Consider the following 21,481-nt stretch of genomic DNA (forward strand, 5'->3'; position numbering starts at 1 on the left):
CATTCCGATCAAAAATCGGATGAAAAATGGCAAAGATATGGTCATAGGAGTTGTCCAGATACGAATATCCATCATTTTGCAAGGGGATCCATCAGAAAAAAACGGAAAATATCGAAATTCAGAAACGGTTTGGGGTTTTGATGCAGATCGATGTAGAATACAAAATCATAGATTAAAAGGCATTCCGATCAAAAATCGGATGAAAAATGACAAAGATATAGTCTTAGGAGCGGTCCAGATACGAATATCTATCATTTTGCAAGGGGATCCATCAGAAAAAATCTAAAAATATCGATATTCAGTCACGGTTTAGGGTTTTGATGCAGATCGATGTAGAATGCAAAAACCTGGATTAAAAGGCATTCGGAGCAAGAAATATATCGATATAAAGTTACTGTTAAGTTTTTTGTGTATATCGATCTGCCTAAATTATATCGATAGATATAAAAACGTATTTCCTAGAAAGTGCTGCCAATTTTTAGGAATATTTAAATTTAAACCTTAAACTCTTTCTAAAGATGGGATTTAAGAAAATTTCTCACTTTACAAAAGTTTTATCTTCCAAAATACGAATAATTTAAGAATTTCATAGGATTTCTAGATAAACACTTTCTATATTGGTCAATGTTGGCCTTAGAAATCTTCAAACAATCCCTACAAATCCAGTAAACCATGAAAAAGAATAAAAACGATTTTTCGAAAATTTTATTGTGATAAATGAGCTTACTCTTACTTTATTCCACACATACACTCTCTTTAAGCTACATCCGCGGCTCATTAGTCAAAAAGGTAAACATAAAATGAATAACATAGGGACTTATATTCTCGCTTACATCGAAATACTATAATCCGCTTGGATCAGCTCAGCTCCATTCTATCCGAGCCCCCTATCGTCCTTTTACGCCGATCGATAATCGATATCCGATCGATCTGCCCGGCCGTACAATCTTCGGTTCCGTTCGGTTCGGTTAATTTACTTAAGTAAACAAGAAACCAAAGCTTAAATCTGTGTGCTTATATGCATTGCCTTATACAATCTATATTTAATCCTTTTGCTATGCTTTTTGCAGTTTCCTTTTTTTTTTATAATATATCGTATGTTTTCTTTACTTTTCTTTATTTTCTTATATATTTTTTTTGTTTTTTTTTTTTGTAAATAAAAGTAGGTCGAATCGTGTTTTTATTTATTTATAAATCCTTTTTCTTTGTTTAAATGGAAAATGTGCAAATCGACAGTGGTAGGTAGGCATTCCGAAAAGAAATCAATACAATAGGATGAGTTTCTTTTACGCCGATAATAATTTTTTTAAATATAATATGCATTTTTCGCGTTTATCGATTTCTGGTTTTTTTTTTTTGCAATTTCTTTTTGTATTTTGTTTTTTGTTTTGTATTTTAATTTTAGTTATCATTTCTGTTGAAAGTTTTTATAAGTTTTTGTGTTTTGAAAATTTAAGAAAATATATATTGTATATATATAGGCGCGAAAATTAGGAATTAATTCAACATTTTTATATATACTATGTAACTAATGTATGTTTTTGTTGATGGATGCTATTATATCATCGCTCATTTGCAGTGGCTGTTCTATTCTTCTGTTCAAATCAATCGAATATCCCATAAGGATTTGTTTTTTTTGCATTTTTGCTTTTTAGGAATTGTGATTTTTTTTTTTTTTTTTTATATTTGTTGTTGTCAGGAACACGTATCCTAGGTTCCTGATCCCCATCCCCTGCTGATCAAAGTGCTGCTTTAGGCAAAGCCGAAGCCCTCGGAGCACTCGTGTATGGCCTTGAGGAGGCAACTGCGCAGCTTGTCGTACGACTTGTACATGGGCAGATCCAGTTGATTAAAGCTGCAAGAGATTATAGGTTATAGTTATGGGAATAAGTCATAAAAAACATTATAGTAGTAGGTACCAGGTGTGGGCACAGGGCAGGCGATCCGTGGACCGATCGTCTCTATGTATTTGGAACTTTTGGATTCCGTTCATGCCCTCCAGAGAGCCGAAGCCCTGCAGCGGCACCTTCGAGGTGCCAGTCACGAACTGCAGGAACTTGGCCCGGTCCGCCTGGTCGAAGCTGCGCAGAGCTCGCCAGAACCATTGTATCTGAAAGAGGTCAAAGTCATGGATTAGAAAGAGAGCGAGTCATGGAAGGAGGAGGGAACCCTACCTGTGCCGATTTGGACGTGTACTTGTGGTACTCAGTGTTCGCCTTCAGATCTTCTATGTCGATATCCGGCAGACCGGATATGAGAAGCTCCAGTTCCTGTTCGTTGAATATCGAGATTAAATGCTTTGGAATAATGTCGTAGAAGCCCTCAAGGAAAGCGTCCAACCTGCGGGAAGGGAATTCAATTAGAAACTAATGGATAGAATGGGGAATATCATGTGTCCTTACTGCTGACGGATGGAGCCGCTCATCTTCAGCTGACAGACCAGCTGGACATATTCGAACTTGTTCTCCTCGGTGACGGCGATGTCGCGTCCGTTTGGCTTGAGATCACGGATCTGGGTGACGCCGAACTCCTGCACCTCGGTGGAGAAGGTCAGTTCGTAGCCCAGCGTGGAGATGTCGTTCTTCATGAGGTAGTCGAGGCCCTTGTAGAACTCGTAGTCCTGCGACTCCATGTCCGTGTGCTTCACCTGCTTGCCCAGGATGTGCTTGTAGAAGGAGCGGGTGAAGTAGCACTCCAATAGCTTGTTATCATGCACGGCCTTGGCTGTAATCGAAGGATACAGAGATTAGTATCTTACGTGTCCTTTATGTCCTTTATATCCTTACCAATTACACGGCCGACAAACTTGAAGTAGCTCAGGTGATTGGGATTGGCATGGCTGGAGGGGTTTATCATGTAGGTGACCCGATCCCCCGGCGACACGCAGAACAGGGCGTACATGGGATTGAAGATCTCCCGCGAGATGATCACATACCACTCGCGGAGCAGTCCGCCAGCGTCCTGGCCCTCCTCATCTGCAAAAGGCAACGGGGTTTAGTACGATTCCTGGCCAGAAACCATTCAGAACTCACCCTCGAAGACGATGTAGAAGCGATTCTTCCACTCCTCCGGGCCCAGGCGGTAGAGGACGCGGAACGAGTCCTCGAAGACCGTGACACGACGCACACTGACCGTGTGCTCCTCGCGCCGGATGCCCTCGTCCAGGCGCTCCAGCTCCGTCTGGAAGTACTTGCGCTTGACGTCAAAGTCCAGGATGCGCGTGTGGTCCACCAGGACGGCGAAGGGCCCGTCGGAGAGGTGGGTGAGGGACTGGCGCAGGATCTGGTTGAGGACGGTGCGGTGCTTCTCGGCGAACTGCAGGAACTTCTGCCGATCCTGACGTAACTGGGCCTCGTGGGCACTGACGGTGGCGCCGCCGCCGGAGCTGTTCGGCGTGTTGGTGGCCGCGTCCTGCATCTTTGGCTCGTCTGGAGGAGGATTAGAGAAATTATTGGGATTAGATGGCAGAGGGAGATCTCTGGGGAAGCTCATACCTTCAAAGCTGGCCGAGCTGAGGGTGTTGCCGCTACTGGATTCGTCGATCAGGGGACTGTGCTGCTGGACGGAGGACGGGGGGTTGACCATGCCGGCCAGCCCGCCGCCCAGGGCCCGCAGGGTGGCAGCCGCCACACCGGATATGCCACTGCGTCCCGACTTCTTGGCGGCGACGCGGTGGGAGGCGTGGATGAGGAAGAAGGCCTCCACGGTGGGCTGCAGCACCAAGACGGCGAACTCGTCCTTGGACTCCTCCAGCGCCACCAGGCACTCGCTCAGCGTGTGCCACAGGACGTCCAGGCAGAGGATTTGGCTCAGAGTCGGTTTCGATGGGTTTCCGGCCGCGAACGACACTGCGCCCGCTCCGGCTCCAGCCGCCGCGGCAGCTGCTCTTCTCCTGGCCCGCAGACTCCTCGGGTCGTCCGGAACGAGAATGTCGATCTCATCCTCGTCATCGTCGTCGTCATCGTCGTCTTCGTCGTCGTCCAGGGTGTCGTGGCTGCTCTGATTCGTCTCCATGGACGTGGGAGCCGGAGTGGCTGTGGCGTCCGAGCTACTGCCTCCGGACGCACCGCCATCGCCCTCGATGTCGATGATGTCGTCGTCCATGTCGCCGCTCGCCAGTCCCCCGGGAATACCACCGCCTCCGCTGCCGGCGCCACTGCTACTACTACTGCCCGGTCCGGCGCCCGCGCCCGCTCCCGCTCCGGCGAGTCCCGCGTTCTGGGCCTCGTACATGTCCCGGACCTGCATGAAGATCTTGAGGGTGCGCAGGAAGTAGGGCTGGGCGGAGGAGTTGGACATGAGCTTCTTCATCGACGGCAGCTGCAGCTCGCAGGTGGGCTTGGCGTTCTTCGGCGCCGAGATCACCACGTGCTCGGCGGTGAACCGATCCTGCATGATGCCCTCGTGGACGGTTAGGTTGGTGAGGAGCGAGGCTCCAGTTGATGCGCCGGAGGAGCTTCCGCTGGGAGCACTCGAAGCAGAGCCCGAGACCGCCGACGCTGCGGCTGCCGCCTTCGACGTGGACGCCGCTCCGCCCTGGACGTTGCTGTTGTACGCCCGAATCTCCTCGAGGAGCGTCTGGATGGCCTGGCGCACCTCCTCGGCCAGGCCCAGGATGGCGGCGGTCAGATACTGGATGAATATCGCGTTGGAGGCCTGCGAGCACTGGGTGAGGTTCACGATCAGCTTGGCCACGTTGTCCAGGCCCTCGGTGGTGCCGCACTGGTGGGTCAGCACCTCGATCACCAGCTGCAGCTGCGAGAAGTTCTTGGCGTAGATCTTCCGGCGCGACTTCATCGGTGCCACCGGCAGCGCCACGCTCAGCGTGGGCAGCTGTGGCGGCTTCGTCGGCGGCGCCGTCGCACTGACACTGTCTCCGGAGCCGGGATTACCGCCAGCCGGGCCGTTTGGTCCTCCACTTGCCGCCGTCGGGCTGTCGCCGCTCTCCGAACCGGAGGCGGCATTGGCCGCCGCCACCGCTGCTGCCGCGGCACTGAGTGCCCCGACTGCCCCTCCTGATGGCGGTGCTCCGGTGGCCTGGCCAATGGGGATCAGGGTGGGCATTTGGTCCATGAAGGGCAGCTGCTCCTCCTCCTTGGGCAGCTCGGTGCTGAGCGAGGCCAGCAGCTTGACCAGCATGTCGGTGAGGTGGGGCGACCGGCAGATCACCTTGTAGGGCAGCATCTCGAGGAGCTGGCCGAACGGCGAGTCGCTGAAGGATAGGAACTCGGTGTTGTTCGGCTGCCACTCCCACGCCGGCTGCGAGGTCAGCGGGAAGTCCGTCACATGCGCCAGCCGCACCTCCGTCTGCCGGTCGATGTTCATCACCACGTCCCAGAAGTTCTTGGCGTTCGTCTGGTACGGAATCGAGCCACTGCCTCCGGCACTCGAGGTGTGGCTGGGCGGCACCTTGCTGCTGCTGCTGCCCGCCGTGGCAGCCGCCTTGGCCGCCGCCGCCTTCGATGTGGACGGGGATTCGTCCAATGGCGTCGTCTTCACCGGCGGCGGATCATCCAGCATGCCGCGCAACCGATTCGCCACCTGGTAGCGGCAGAACCGAGAGCGGAAGTCCAGGGTGCCGCCCGGAGGCACTGGATCACTGTTGGAGTACAGGGAGCTCATGAAGCGGCGCGCCTTCACCGTCTCCCGGTTGAAGGGCACGAAGCTGCCCGGATAGTGCTTGGCCAGGACGAAGAGCATGTCTAGGCAGTTGCGGACGATCATCTGGGCGGCCTGGGGGTTGATGCTGATGCTGCTGCTGGAGCTGCTGGTGCTGCCCTCGTGGTGCTGCCTGTTGATCAGGAAGATGTTGCTCTTGTAGCCGAAGGCGGCGTCCACCCTCAGCTTGAGCCACTCGGGCTTGCTGCCGGCCTTGCCGGCTCCAAAGTGGCCGTTCTCCTCGTTGGTCTTCTGGACGATACTGATCAGGGCGCTGATCACCCAGTCGCGGGTGGGCTCGTGGTGGCACAGGTTCCGGATGACGCGGTGCAGCCGCATGCTGTTCATCTTCTGGTCCTCGACGAACAGGAAGAGCAGCAGGGTGGCCAGCGAGTCGGGATCCAGCAGGATGTTCTCGTCCTCCATCATCAGCAGGGCCAGGGGCTTGCCCACGTTGGGGGCGTGGTGGGAGTGCGCCTGGTGGTGGACGATGGTCGTGTGCTGGTGGTGCTGCGGCTGGGGATTCCCGGTGGCGTCATACCAGATGGCGCTGTGCCAGCGGGCCTCGTCCAGGCCCTGCAGCGTCGACTGGAAGCGGGCTGGAAGAGAGGAGAGAGCTGAGATTGCTTTGAGAACGGGAGGAGGAGACCGGAGCACCGGAGGATGCGACACTTACAGAGGGCGTTGCTGGGCGGGTGGGCGTCCATGCGGGCGCCGTTGCGCGACTCCCAGTCGCGGCGCAGGAACTGTGCCTCGGCGGCCAGCTCCGGCGGCAGGCTGGCGATCTGTGACTCCTCCATGTCGGTGAGAATCTGCAAAAGGATTGGGTTTAGTATGACTTCATGGGATTACTCCTTCCTGGTGCACCCACCGCTTGTCGCAGATTCTCGGGCAGGTTCTGGAAGAAGGCTGCCGTGTCCACGGGATCCTCCGGATTGGCACTCTGCGCCGCCTGGCGCTGCTGCTCGATCCTCTGCTGCATCAGCACCTCCGACTGGATGTTCAGGGGCAGGGCCGCCAGGAACTCCGGGTTCACCTCCACCAGCGAGTCGTGGGCGATCTGGATGGCGTTCTGCTGCGCCCGCTGCCGGATGCGCTGCATCCGCAGGTGCTCCTGGATCACCTCCTCGCGCATCTCGCTCGGCAGTGCCGCCAGGAAGGAGGGATCCACCCCCTCCGGCACTTCCAGATCCCCGAGAGCGGCCCGCACTTCGGGACTCATGTCGGCAATGGTGCTGGCCGCGGCCGAGCCACCACTAGCACCTCCGGCTGCTGCTGCCGCCGAAGCTTCGCCGCCAGCCTGGCCAGCTTCTCCACTAGGTGGTGCTCCGCCCTCGGCTCCTCCGCTGGCCGCCGCCGCCTCCGTGTCAGTAGTCGTGGTGGCTGCCGCTGCACCCGCTGATCCCGGCGAGGATTCTGCTGGGGCTGGTGTGTCTCCAGTGGCGGCCGGGGATGATCGTCCAGATCGCGGGAGCTGAGACAGTATCAACTCCACTTCCTCGGGCGTTCGAGCAGGAATGAATGGGGCTCTGGGTGTGCTGCTGGGACTCTCCTCCCCTGTTCCGTCCGGCTCGGGGGTGGTCGCCTCGGCGTCGGCCGGGCCGGACAGGGGATCCGTGGCGTTCTCACTGACGGGCGGCGGGGTCACCTGCTGCTGCTGCTCGTGCTCCTCGTGCATGTCCAGAATGCTGGTCAGTGCGTCCGCGTCCAGCTCCAGGGACGGGGGCAGGGTGAACGGGGGAGTCCTCTCCGCCGCATGGACATGCAGCTCGTGCAGTGTGGGCGCTGGAGTGGATGGTGGGTTGGCAGAGCCAGATCCTGATCCTGTTCCGGAGGAGAGGGCTGCCAGGCCGGAGCGGGAAGAACCGGATCCAGAGCTGTGGGCCTGGACGAGGCGCTGCAGGCGGGCGGGCAGATCCCGCATAGGACGGGCGTTGATCAGGGGGGAGCCGCCGGAGCGCGAGTTGGGCGCCGGGCGGCTGCGGGCGGAGGTCTGGCGGTCGGCCAGCTGCATCAGGAGCAGCTCCGCGTCGTCCAGGCGGGAGTGGGGCCGTGAGGGCCTGCCGTTGCTGGGCAGATGCGGCACTGGCGGATGCCGGCTCTGGCTTTGGGAGTTCTGCGAGTTCTGGGAGTTTTGGGAGTTCTGCTGCTCGGTGGCGTCGCCAGTGGCGCCTCCAGAGGTGGAGCCCTGGCTGTCCTGCTCGTTGGTGAGGTCAATCTCCGCGTAGATGTTGAAGTTCACCTGGCTCTGCTGGCGCAGCCCTCGGAGCTGCCGCTGGCTGCGCAGCCCTCCTGGCTGTTGCTCCAGGGAGCCACTGCCTCCGGCGGTGGACGCAGCTGTAACACAAAGATCTAGAGTCGGAAAAGGATCTCTTCCTGGAGGCTACTTACAGGTCAGGGGTATGTAGGGGGTCGACCCTCCATCGCCCGAGGTGGTGCTGGCCCCAGTTCCGGTTCCGGTGGCGCCGGCTCCCAAGCTCGAGGGGATCAGTACGGGTATCGAGCTGCGGCGAGTGCCGCCAGTGGCGGAGGCGGCCACCGGAGGGATCACCAGGATGCTGCTAGCGTTGGCCGCGTTGCTGCTGGCCGGCTGTGAATACGTGACCGTGGATGAGGCGCTGCCCGCCGCGGCAGTTGTACTGCCACCTGCGGCACCTCCTCCCCCAGCTCCCGATCCGGCTGATCCCGAACCCGATCCAGCTCCCGTAGTGGTTGCGGCAGCGGCAGTGGCTGCTGCGGATGCGGATGCGGCGGATGTGCGTGCCGCCTCCTCCTGCTTGCGCTGGTGGTGGGAGCTCTTGATGCCCTTGATGAGGTGCGGGACGAGGAAGTGGGCAGCGTACAGGCAGGCGTCCGTCTGGCTCTCCATGTCCAGGGCCTTGGCCTCCTCCAGCCACCAGTGCAGAGCTGCAAAAGATTAGGTGAGAAAGGTCTTCCCAAGAGAGAATCTCCACCCCACTCACCGTCCTGGGTAAAGGTCTCCATCTGGGTCTCCTCCGTGGGGTTCTGGTGCGTGGGCATGCAGACGCAGTACTGCTGGTCCAGGTAGAGCAGTCGCCGGCGCACCCCGGTGGTGCAGAGCGTCGAGTTCGGGTGCTGGGTGGCCGTGCTCCCGGCCGCCCCGCCTCCACCGACACTGTTCGAGCCACCGGCTCCTCCCGACGCCGAGCCTCCGCCCGGATTGCCGCTCGGGTGCTCGTCCAGCAGGTTGCTCATGCCGCTGCCCGAGTGCCCGCCGTTGCGTTCCAGCTGCGAGAGGGTGGCCGAGTGGAAGGCGTTGGCATCGCCTCCGTTCGAGGCTCCTCCGGCGCCGGATCCCGATCCCGATCCACCTCCGGGTCCGCCGATGAAGCTAAAGTCCGGCATCATCCAGGAGCCGGACGAGGTGCGCAGGGCGGACGATGCCGAGGCAGTGGGTCCGATTGTGGCGGCATTCGAGGTGGAGCCGCCCGCCTGGGAGCCGCCGGCACTCTGTCCCGCCCCAGATCCGCCACCGGAGCCGCTTCCGCCACCGCCCGCTCCACCGTTCACATCGATGTCCAGGGGCTGGGCAATGGAGCTGTTCATCCGCACCCGGAAGCTGGCCGGGGGCGTGGGCATCAGGCGGGGACTGTCGCCGCCCAGCCGCTCGTACAGATAGGCCTCGGCCCGGTCGGCCGCCGCGTCCAGATCCACGTCGGCGTCATCGTCGTCCTCCTCCTCCTCCTCCTCGGCGGTGGGCCGGTTGGCCGACGAGTTGGCGCCGGTGCCGGAGGCGTTGACGGCAGCACTGCGTCGGGGCCGGTTGTTGGACGAGGCGATGGCCAGGGCGATGTCGATCTGGTTCTCCAGCTCCTGGTCGATGTTGCCGCGACTCTCGTTGCGATCCTCGTCATCGGGATCATCCTCATCGTCGTCCTCGTCCTCGTCCACGTCGTCCTCATCCTCGTCCTCATCGTCGTCGGCATCCACATCCGCGTCGTTGGAGGCCGTCTCCGAGGATTCGGGCTCGTAGATGTGATCGAAGACCTCGATGAACTGGCGGGCCGGCTGCTCCTCGTCCACGTCCGTCTCGCTGTGCTCGTCCACGTCCTCGTCGGGGGCGTCCTCGTCCTCCTCATCCTCCTCGTCCTCGTTGCGCTCGTCGTTCTCCGTTGAGCCGTCCGAGTCCGAGTCCGAGGTGCTCACGTCGCCCAGTATCGAGGCGTTGATCTCGCGGGCGCCGCCCGGCGCTCCGGTGTCCGAGGACGTGGAGGCGCCATCACTGCCACCTCCGCCGCCGATTCCATTGTCGTTCACCACGCTGGGATTGTGGCTGCTGTTGCTGCCGCCGCCGCCGCCTCCCGCACTGCCGCCATCCGCGTCCGGGTTGGAGCGCAGGCGGGGATCTCCGGTGGCGGCTGTGCCGGCCGCACTCCCTGACGTAGTGCCTCCGCCCGAGCTGCCGCCGTTCTGCTGACCAGTCTGGCCCGCGGATCCCGGCCCGGTGGCCGTGCCAGCGCCGCCGCTGCTCCGGGACGCCAGGCGCAGGCCCTCACTCTGGAGGAAGTCGTCCCACAGCTGGTCAAAGTTAAGTACTGGACGCACCGGTCCGCTGCCGTTGCCCGAGGATCCGGAGGCGTTGTTCGCCGACCCGGAGCCGGGGGGCAGGCCGACCGGGTCGTTGGTGTCGCCGCCGTTGCTGCGCTCCTCAACCACATCGATGACCGCAGCCGTGCCGCCGCCGCCGATGCCCGAGGATCCGCCACCCAGTCCTGAGCCTGAGCCGGAGCCACCGCCGCCTCCGCCTCCTCCCGAGGCGGGCGCGTCCTCCGAGTCGACGGCCATCTCGTGCGAGTCGAAGATGAATTCGAAGGCGTGCCGTCGGTCGGACAGCACATTCCGGATGATGTCGCGGAGCACGTGCTCGCCCCCGATCGCATTGGAGCGCTCCACCGCAGCCGAGACGGCCGTGCGCGCCGCCAGCCGCGGATAGAGCCGTCTATTGATGATCGTGCCGTAGGTGTTGCCCGGCCCGGAGACCGAGTTGATGCCTCCAGAGAGCCCGGATCCGTTGCCGGAGCCGTTCGCCCCGCCACCGGTGCCGAAGAGGATCCTCTTGGAGCCGAGGGTGGTGGTGGAGACACTGAAGCGCAGCAGGATCTCCATGGGCCGCAGGATGGCGGCCAGAGTGCTGAGGGTGTTGTGGTTGGAGAGGTCCTTGTACTGGGCGATCTTGGTCAGGTACGTCATCACGCCCTGGCGCAGGAGGACGCGGTACATGTTGTTGCGGTGCATGTGCACCTTGTCGTATAGCATCGGGGACTCGATCAGGTTGGGGAACAGGCTCATCAGCACCTGGAGCCGGGTGTGCTTCTCCGCCGAGTCCGGCTGGGCCAGGGCCCGGGCGACGGCGGCGTGCAGCTCCTCGGCGACCTGCACCTGGACGCCCGGCTGCTGGTAGCAGTCCGAGAGGGAGCAGATCAGTACCCGGGACATGGTGCTGACCTCGGGCACGTGGTGGCGCTGGGTGAGCGGCAGGAACCGATCGAGCAGGACGCCCAGGAAGGTCTGTTGCGGCGCCTGGATCAGGGGGCTGTCCGCCGGATGGTAGATGTGCGAGAGCAGGACCCGCGGCACCAGCGACTGGTAGGCCCGGGTGGCGTCCGCCAGCAGCTTGAGGAGCGTGGCCCGCGACAGCGTTGGCTTGGCGTGGCTGTGTGCGCTGGTGGGGATGTGCCAGGTGCAGCAGCACGGCTCGAACTTGTCCGACGCCTGCTGTCCGGCGGAGCCGGAGCTCTGTTTCTTGCTGGGAGCGGGAGCGGGCGTAGGTGTGTCCTGGGAAGAGGATGACATAAGCGTGTGATTTTTAGGACGAGCCGATGAGCTCCCTACCTCGTCCGGATCCATTCCCGGGGGCTGGTCCGGCTGGAAGAGCTCCGCCGCTGCCAGTGGTCCCCGATCCGTGGACGCAATGCCTCCGTAGTGGCAGCAGGGCTGCACCAAGGCCAGCAGCAGTTCCTTCAGCACCTCCACCGACGACTGCACCAGGACGTCGTCCTTCAGGTCCACCTTGGAGCCGCTGGTCGGCGAGGTGGCGTCCTGGCTGGCGTTCTGCGACTGGTTGGGATTGCCGGCGGCGGCCGTCGGCTGCTGGCCGAACTTTGACTTGACCATGATGCGGGCGTCGTCCGTCAGGGGCGAGGAGGAGGAGCCGGTGTTCATCAGGTAGTCGCCCTTGAGCATCTCCTTGGCGGCGGCCACAAAGATCTTCGGATTGCGGGACACCGCCGTCGACACCTGGGTGAGGACGTAGATGAGATCCCGGTGGCCGATGGGCACGATGCCGGCCGCCCGCATGCCCAGCACCCGCTCCATGGCCTCCTGGAGGACGGGCGGCGCCTCGAGGACGTGCCGCAGGATGATGATCGCGTAGGTGGGGAAGCCCATGAAGCTGCACGACTGCTGCAGCTGGAGGAGCATCCGCACTCCGCCCCGCCGGATGAAGACCTGGGCGTTCTCGTAGTTGCGGGTCAGCCGGGCGCACAGCCGGAGCAGCGAGAGTTTCGTCTCGTGGTGGAGGAGGTGGGCCGGCTGGAGCAGCGCCACAATGCTGCCGATGATCCGGCCACAGTCGAACTTGCTCAGGCCCACGTGCTCCTCGTTCAGGATGATCTTCTGCGTCCGTTTGGGTAGCGGCGGTGATCCCGATCCTCCAGATCCACCCGATCCTCCCGACTTTCCACTCGAATGGGATGACTTCCCCTTGGCCGCGGCTGCGGCGGCGGCGTTCTTCTGCCGGGACTTGCTTCGGGTCGTCATGGCGGCCGCTGCTGCTCCTCCTCCTCCCCCGGCCGTAGCTGGCTGGGATGTGGCGCCCTCCTCGCCGGCCGCCTCCTCGCTGGCCTTGGCCGAGGGCTCCTCGTTAAGGTTCACCAGCTGCCGGACGGAGATGAGGTCGTCCGTGTTGACCGTTCCAGAGCCATCGGGAGCCGTGCTGACCACCCGGTTGAGGATGTTCTCCACCTTGTGGAGGGTGACCGGGCTGTTCAGGTTGACGATGGCCTCGCTGAGCTTCAGTGCCGGGAAGACGGGCCGGTGGGTGCCGGAGGCCTCGCTCACCTGGGTCATGCAGTTGAGGCTGACGGTGCACCGCTGCCGGCCGATGTTGATGTGGAGCCACCGCTCGCCGGCGGCGTACGCGTTCCGGATCAGCTCGTTGTTGGCGTCCGAGTAGGCGTTCCACTTGCCCGTGGAGGCGTCGTACCACCGCCACACGTCGCTGCTCACCGCCCGCATGTTGCTCTTCCGCTGCAGGATGTGGCTGATGCTGTCGATGGCGTCGATCAGGTCCACCAGGTTCTGCACCCACCGCGGCACTGCCGTCCTCGGCTGCTGCCCGCTCTCGCCGCCGGTCACCGCCTGCTCCAGTATCCAGGTGCTCATGCAGTCCAGCAGCTTAACCAGCGACACCATCGCGTCCTGGGCGGTGATCGCCTCCACCAGGGGCCGGTGCAGGTCGCTGTAGTTCTCCTCCAGCAGCAGGGTGGAGGTCTTCAGGCGGACGAACAGCCGGGTGGCCGTCATACCGGTGAGGCACTCCTCCAGCCGGGTGGCCTTCGACCCGCCCGACTTGGTCGGCTCGAACAGCTGCAGGGTGAAGTCCACCCACTGGATGATGTTGCGCACAAAGTTGGTGACGAAGACCTGCTTATTGAGGTGGTTGTGGCGCCGGTAGAGCACCGCGATCAGGTCGGCGGCGCTGTTCACCGTGTCCGGGATGGCCTCCATGAACTCGAAGGCCCGGGAGATCGCCTCGTCGCAGAATCTGTCGAAGATCAGCTGCGGCATCAGCTTCAGGTGCTTGTAATCGTAGGTCGATGTGGCCGAGGACGAGCCGGAGGACGAGGAGGAGGAGCCTCCTGGCTTGGCACTACCGTCCGATGGCGACTCCATGTCCACGTCCATGTGGCCACCGGCCGCCGAAGACGAGGACGGCGGTGGTGGCGGCGGCGGAGGCGGGGGCGGAGCAGTTCCGCCCGCCTGACTGGACAGGGCACTGGCCTCGGGATTGTTAAGCAGATAGTCGGTGGCCTCCTCCAGGGAGGCGTTGCTGCGCAGGGCCTCGATCACGTGGTAGTGCATGAAGCCCATGTCGGTCAGGGTCTTGATGTGGTCGGCGTTGAGGCCGTCGTCGGTGCTCCGGATGTAGAGGTTCTCGAACTTGATCTCCTTCATGCGGGTGTGGTAGCGGTCGAGGAGCGTCTGGTGGGACTTGATCAGATGCTTCAGGATGAGGATCATCGTCTCGAACATGCTCGGCCCGTAGTTGGGGATGGGGCGGCGGGACCAGATCCGGCGCAGCGCCTGCATGGCCAGCTGGTGGATGTGGATCAGGTAGAAGACCGGCTCGAACGGCACAGAGTCCGGCAGGTAGTTGAGCCGCGGGCTCATCGTGTAGGGGGAGTCGAGCATGGCCCGGGGATTCACCATCTTCTCGAGGAGCTGCAGCCAGGCGTCGAGGAACTCGCCGGTGCCCTCCGGACAGTCGCGCTTGTCGTCCTCGTGCGCCTGCATCAGGTCCTCCATGGAGGCCCACTGGTCGAACCGGAACTTGTGCGAAACGTTGTCCAGCGAGAGGGCCCAGTAGAACATCTCGAAGAAGGCCTTCAGGCCGTTCTCGGCGCAGAACTGTGAGATCATCAGGTGGAAGGCGCTCCGCTTGTCGTCGAACAGCATCGGCCCGGTGAAGCCCACCGAGCAGATGAGGAACGTCAGCTTCAGCTTGGGCACCGGCTTGGGCAGGATGCTCTCGTGACTGAATCCGTTCACCAGGATCGAGCTGAGGATGCGGGCTATCTCGCGCGCCTCCGGCGTAGGAACTTTGTTGATGTTGCTGATCAGATCGTTGATGCGACGCTGCCGGGTCTGGGGCGAGCCCACCGATAGCTTCACCAGCGTGCCCAGCAGCTCGGCCAGCGCCCGTCCCAGCCGCGAACTTGCCGCCAGCAGGGACTTGATGTACCGGAACTGCTCCTCCGGGGTGTACTTCGTTCGGAATTCGGCGGCACGCTCCAGTTTCCGGGAGAGCTCCGCTTCGGTGAGGGGATCAGCGGTGCCGGCCGCGGCCGACATCTGGGCGGCGATTTCGTCCCAAATGAGATCCGGATGCTGGGTGGGCTCGTCGGAGCAGAGATTCAGCAGGATGGTGCTCTCCCACACCAGCGAGATGTAGAGCTGAACGAGCTGCTGGAGCAGCTGGACACCCGTCTCCCGGTTGACGCCCCAGCGCTTGAGGAGAATGGCGCGCATGTCGGTGGAGGCGTTGCGACACAGATGCACCAGCATCACCACATACCCGTGCACGAAGCTCATGTTGTGCAGGATGGGCGTGTACTCGGCGTTGGCGAACCCATCCTCCAGCTTCTGGCAGCAGACTAGCTCCGCGAGCAGGACACTGCCACCGGGGAAGGTGAAGTGCTTGATGAGCGGCTTCAGCTGGGCGACAATGTCCGCCAGCTGCTTCAGCGCCACGTCCAGCACCTTCGTCTCCTGCGCCTGGCTGAGGATCGCCTTGCAGACGTTGGCCACCGCCTGCGAGGTGGTGGAGACGGGCGAGTCCACCGGCAGGTTGGGCAGCGACAGCAGCTGCAGGATCGGCTTGAGGCCGCCGTGGAGCACGAACTCCCGGCAGTGGTCGCCGTTCGGGCTGTTGCTAAATATGGCCTCGATGAACTTCATCACGTTCAGGATGTAGTCGATCAGCGGTATGGCCTCCCGCTCCGGCGGCACTGAGGGGGCAGAGACCACCTTCACCGCCTGTGACGGGGTGTTTGACGAGGATGTTCCTCCAGTTCCTCCACCTCCTCCTCCGCCCGATGACTGGGGAATCCGGGGCGTGCCCGCCACTCCCTGCTGTTGCTGTTGCTGCTGCTGCTGCTGGGAGGCGGAGCTCATCTCGTCATCATCGTCGTCGTCATCGCCGCTGCTGTCGTTGGTGTCGGCGGCGCTCTGGAGGACGGATGCGGCGCCGCCCGGCCCGCTGACCGGCGAGGGCGCCGAGGCGGCATGATGATGGCTGCCGCCGTGTCCGCCCGACCCTGAACCGGAGCCACTGCTCTCCTTGTTGGCGCGCCAGCAGATGAAGCTGGGATCGGAGCCGAGGCGCACCAGCTCGTTCAGCAGCCGGACAATGGCCTCGGTGGCGTCGGCCCTCAAGTACGGATGATGCTTGATGAGATCGTCCATGGCGTTGCCGAGATTGGTGGCCGTGTCGCCCAGGGGATCGGAGGAGCGGCGGCGGCGCATCGCCACCAGATAGTCCGGCGACAGGAGTACTTTCAGCACCTTGTCGAAGGGATCGTAGGAGAGGAACTCGAACAGGCCGCGCTCGTTCAGGCAGAGGGCGGAGAAGACGTTGGGTAGCGATCCGAGCACCTCCCTGGTGGCCGGCACGTCCTTCTGGAGCAGGGCCTTCAGCATGACACTGGTGATGCCCAGGTCCTGGAGCGACGAGAGCAGCGATGGCTCGTTGAATACGTAGACGGTGACCACGTCGGTGGCCAGGAGGAAGAGCGAGGGCCCGTAGTACTCCGCATTGGCGATGATGTGGCGCAGCGACTGGGTGAGACTGGTCTCCATGATGTTGCGCATGTTGCTGAAGTGGGCGTGGTCCTGGATGCTCTTCTTCAGGAAGTTCAGCATCGACTTGAGCAGCGCCGCCCGCTGGGTGACGCAAGATGGCTTCTTCGGCTGCAGACTGCTCGGCAGCTGCGCCGAAAGCTCCGCCTTGCGCTCCGACAGTGGCCGGGCATAGTAGCTGTTCGCCGGATACATGACGGTGGCCGGCCTGGCGGCGGCTCCATCCCTCTGAATGCCACCGCCACCGCCGGCCTGATCCTGCCCGGACGCTCCTCCTCCTCCTCGAATGTCCAGAAGTCCCGCTCCTGAAGCAGCCGCTCCCGATGATCCGCCGCCCTGCTCCTGGTAGGCTCTGTAAGCCCGGCTGGTATTAGTGTCGCTGGAGTTGTCGCGACGGGGAGATCCACTCCCGCTGGCCACCGAGGCGTTCTCAGTGGCGGCATCTGGAAAGGGGGATTAGGGATTAGAAGGTCATACTATCCAGGAGATGGATCCAGACTCACCCTCCACATCCTCGTCGACCTGGTCCAGCGAGGTGTCCAGCTTGTGGTCATCCCGCAAGGTGGACTCCTTCAGGGTTATCCCGATATCGGCCAGGGCCTTGCAGCAGCTCTTGATCTCCTTCTCCAGCCGGTCGATGAAGACGTTGAGGCCGTTGTTCTGATGGAATCGGGCGATGTCTATGTTGGTGATCAGGTCGATCACCCGCACCGCCCGCGTCACAAAGGTGATGTGCTCCAGATCGACGCCCGGCCAGCTGATGACGCACAACAGCGACTGCATCATGCCGCTCTTGACCAGCGCCGAGCCGCCCATCTCGTAGCTGGCCAGATGGTACAGCAGCGAGAACAGGGACGTGGCCAGGATGAGGGGATATCGTTCGGTCAGTCCATGTGTCGTCAGATTATCGATGCAGTCGCGCACCAGAAGCGGCAGTGTCCCGCCCTGCCGTTCGGCTCCCGTATAATGGACGATCTTCATCAGACGCGATCCGGCTCTGCTGCACGATTACGAAATGAAATTCATGAGAATCCTCTAGAGAAATAGTCGAAGGAGTATCTCAACTCACCTTGGCACATTCGGATTGCGATCAAAGTGGAGCATCGAGGTGAGTGTGCGCAGCACAGCGGCCCGAATCTCCACCAGATGGACGTCCTCCTTGTCGATCAGTTCGCACAGCTCCTCGCCAAAGCCGGCGTACAGGACCTTGTCCGTGTTGTCCTGCAGGGCGTTGGAGTAAATCAGTATGGAGACGGCTTGCAGGCGTGCCTGGACGAACTGCAGCCGCAGCTTGTAGTTGTTGAAGCCTGAGATGAGGCGCACTCGATGAGCGATGCGCATCTGGAGGACAAAGAAGAGAGAAGAAGGATTAGGAAACACTTAAAAGGATAGCTGGGAATGAATGGTCCACCTTGATTGCCTCACTGGGCTTTGAGATCTGGCCGGCAATCGTCTTGATCACCTCGGGAGCCGCTGCCGTGTGACAGAGGTCCATCATGTCCGGGATTTCCAGCTGGGCGGCATGACCGTGCTCGTCCACATAGTCGATGCACAGCTGGTAGAGGAACTCCAGCTTTGGCTCGCCGATGCAGCAGTCCTTGAGCGACAGACCATAGTTGGGATCACCCCAGCGCTGCAAAGGATTCAGGATTAGTTTTGGAAAGAGTTGGAGGAGAAATGCAAATCCTGGACCCACCTCAGCTATGTTGAAGAGCTTGACGATCAGGAGCTCCTTCTTCTCGAAGGGCAGGCGGGGTATGAAGTTGCTGCGCTTCGAGAACATGTAGAGCAGATTGAGGACGGCCAGGACGATGTCCATGTTCTGGGAGGAGAGCAGCTGCGTCAGGTGCTCGATCGAGTTGTACAGGTGCCGGGAGAACGAGTGCTCTATCAGCAGGGTGGTGAAGTTCAGCACGTGCAGCAGCAGAGTGACGTCCTGGGGAAGGATAATGGGCGGTTAGTATTGGATATAGTAAAGAAAACAAGTCTAGACATGATCCGGCAAGTCCTTTCTTATCAGAAACCAATAATAACAAGAGGAAACATGTCTAGACATGATCCTGCCAGTCCATTCATGTCAGAATGGTATAATAACAAGAGGAAGCAAGTCTAGACATGATCGTGCGAGTCCTTTCGTGTCTAAAACCAATAATAACAAGAGAAAACAGGCATAGACATGTCCTTGCAAGTCCTTGCTTGTCAGAAACCAATAAAAACTAAAGAAATCAAGTAGAAACATGTCCCTGCAAGTCCTTTCTTGTCCAAAACCCCCTCTTAAGCACAAAAATCTCCACTTTTCAGCAATCTTTCCTTGTTTACTTGACTTTGACCTTCAGAACCACTAACTATATGGAAGGGGAAATCCAATTGTGGATCGAGTTTCCCCGCTTATATTGGGTTTCTGGTATCCTAACCAGCAATTGGACCTGCGAGTGGCAGTTCCGAGGAAAGGTTTGTTTTTTGAGGCAAGACTTCAAGGTGACAGGCACCAACATGTCCACACTTGTTCGCCATAACCTAAAATACTAATTTCTCACTATTTCCGACTAATTATTTGTGGTTTTTTAAGTTTTTAGACAAATCTTAAATTAAGAAATCGAATTACTCACCTGATCCTGGAAATTGGTGTCACACTGCAGGACAAACTCATTGGCGTTGACGTGACGGGCCGCCTCCTCGAGTATCTTATCGAACCGATCGAGGATCTCGATCCAATGATAGAGCTCACACTTGCCATATATCCAGACGTGGACCGTGTCGAGGAACTCTAACAGCTCCGGACGGCTGCGCCGTTTGGTCAGCTCATCGATCAGCTCCCGGCACTCGGCCGTTAGCTCCGAGGAGCCCTTCTTCAGCTTCACCGTGTCCACCTTCATTGCGATCGGATTGCGAGCCGGAGGGATGGCAGCCGGTGCAGTGCGTCTGCGTCCGCGTCCGGGTCCGGTTCCGACTCCGGCTCCGATGCTGGTGGCGTCGTCAGCGGAGGCAGCAGCAGCAGCAGCAGCAGCAGCGGCTCTGGCGGCGCTTCAGTTGGCAGCCACTGCCGGCTGCGTTATTATTAATGGTATCCTAGGGGGAAGTGGGTGGTTCTATCTTCCTGGGGGGAGGGGAGAGGGAGGTAGATGGTGTATGGTACGCTCCTCCGTCGTCGGGCGTTCCACCAGTAGTTGGGGGGGGGTAGGGGGTTGGGAGGAAGGGCTGGCTGTGGAGATGCAACAGCAGCAGCGGCGGCGGCGGCAGTCGGTCAGGCGTCGGACGTCGGTCGTCGGATTTGTTTACTGGTTAAGCATCGAATTGCGGTTTAGATGTATACGTCGGCGTGTTCAATAAACTGCAGGATCGGAATAAACAAGTGTAAGTAAGTAGTATACGATGTGCTAGAGTTATAAAGGTATCAAAAAATCTGCCAACTGCCATTAACAAAAAAGAAAAGCACACAATTACAAATAATAAAAAATATACGTATATTTATGCATTTTATTTCGAAAAATGTGTCGAGAGAGTGTGTGTGTGTGTGGGGTGGTCGAGTGGGAAGCCTGTACGGTCTATTCATGATCTGACAGGAATATCCCAGATAACGGCACTTGTCAGCTGAGATTACCTGAGAGGGGGGCAGGGCAAGCCAATTGGAGAAGATACTATTTTTCATTAGAGATGGAAACAAAAAAAAAAAAAAAATCCGAATATCCGAATAGTTCGAGTCAAAAGGGAATAAGCAAAAAAAAAAAAAAGAAAAGTAACAGTAAAAGCAAAACAGAGAGCGCGCGCGCATCAACAAGAAGTGAGTTTTCGGGGAATATACTCGATACTTGGATAGTCGGTAAGGAAAATGAGGTGTACGACTTGGATTTCCGATTCAATTTTTTATTTTTTTTTTGTACTTTATTTTTTGTCTTCCTCTTCTTCTTACACACACTTACAGACAAACTGGGGAAGCAGAAAGTATCAGCAGCGTTCACCAATACAAACACAAATCAAACGCAACATGTTTGAGGCAAAATGTCAAATGAGCGCCAAGCGGGGAGGGCGGGGAGGGAAGCAAGAGTGGGATAGGGCGATATACAGTGCGGAATAGTGCGTAAGTCAAGGTTGACTCGAAACCCAATTTTTTTTTTTTGCAAAAAATAATAAAACAACAATATCTGGAAACATTTTTCCCCCCTCACACATACACACACACACACTCACGCTAACACCAAACAATATGCAACACCGCATGTGTATGTGCAATGTCTCAGGTTGCAGAAGAAAAAAAAAAACGATACACTTTTCCTTCCTCAAAAACTTTTGTCCGCGTTTTCTTCAAGGGAACTTAATTCTTTTTTTTTTTTTTTTACAATTCACAATAACAATTGAAAATGGCCACACTCACACCAACAAACGCACACACAGACACACATCGTGTGCATGTCTGGGCCTGTTTCACCGAATTTTCATTATTGCAGCCACAGCAACAGCAACAGCAGCAGCAACAACAACAACACACAACTCTCACCTCCCCACTGCATTTCACGAGACATTTTCTTTTCAACTCCACCAGAGAACAAATGCCAATGAAATCCGCACACTTTACATTTTCGCACGCGTCCAAAATACAGAGAGAGGGACAAAAAACACACAAAAAAAAAAAAACCAACTCTGATGAAGAAAAAGTACCGTAGAAATGTGTAAAAAAAAAAAAGCGAAAAAAAGAACAGAAACAATGCAATAGAATCGCAGTTGTGGTTGTGCCGTTTTATTGGTGTGCGTGCGTCTTCTCGGGGTTTTTTTTTAGCCTAGGTAGGCTCATCGCAAAAAAATTGGATGATTAAACGGTACTCACTAGTATATTTAATATCAGCATATTGCTGCTATAAAGTTAGCTGTTTGATCAAAAAATTCTAATTTGGTGTTGGCTTAACAATCTCCGTTCGGTTTAGTGAAAAGGCAAACAATAGAGGTGGGACAATAGGGACGTCAAAAATATTTATTTTTATCGAAATATCGATATTTGTTTCCAACATTTTTAATTCCGATGTCTGGCAACTACGTCCTAGTACTCCCCGGGACAGCGCTGCCAGAAAACAAACATCGATATTTTTTTTTATCGAAATAAGGGGAAAAAATTTTAAATTTAAATAAAACTTGGCATGAAAATATTAAAAACGTTTTAATATTTAATACAAAACTTAAAAAATAAATACAGGACAATGAAATCATTATAAAAAATAATAAAATAAAATAA

At 58.0% G+C, this 21,481-nt stretch overlaps 1 protein-coding gene across 5 annotated transcripts; it reads right to left on the reverse strand.

Moving 5' to 3' along the window:
• Positions 1–690: 690 nt before the first annotated feature.
• On the reverse strand, positions 691–21,238 carry LOC6504593 (E3 ubiquitin-protein ligase HUWE1). Of its 5 annotated transcripts, none has more exons than XM_044717211.1 (18): positions 21,080–21,238; positions 18,867–19,588; positions 17,954–18,193; positions 17,669–17,890; positions 17,327–17,598; positions 16,761–17,257; positions 11,512–16,700; positions 8,622–11,454; positions 8,050–8,565; positions 6,530–7,995; positions 6,335–6,470; positions 3,495–6,257; positions 3,033–3,428; positions 2,787–2,975; positions 2,403–2,724; positions 2,175–2,340; positions 1,920–2,110; positions 691–1,855 (listed from the first exon to the last, which is right to left on the reverse strand). In XM_044717211.1, the coding sequence occupies exons 2-18, from the start codon at positions 19,131–19,133 to the stop codon at positions 1,753–1,755; spliced, it is 15,768 nt and encodes a 5,255-aa protein (XP_044573146.1). In that variant the 5' UTR covers positions 19,134–19,588; positions 21,080–21,238; the 3' UTR covers positions 691–1,752. The 5 variants fall into 5 exon arrangements, with proteins under 5 accessions (XP_044573146.1, XP_032309298.1, XP_032309296.1 ...); XM_032453407.2 differs by having other exon boundaries at positions 3,495–6,275; XM_032453405.2 differs by having other exon boundaries at positions 3,495–6,275; positions 8,622–16,700; positions 16,761–17,254.
• Positions 21,239–21,481: the final 243 nt, after the last annotated feature.

Source organism: Drosophila ananassae, chromosome XL (genome assembly GCF_017639315.1).
Source record: "Drosophila ananassae strain 14024-0371.13 chromosome XL, ASM1763931v2, whole genome shotgun sequence".
NCBI classification, from domain to species: domain Eukaryota; kingdom Metazoa; phylum Arthropoda; class Insecta; order Diptera; family Drosophilidae; genus Drosophila; species Drosophila ananassae.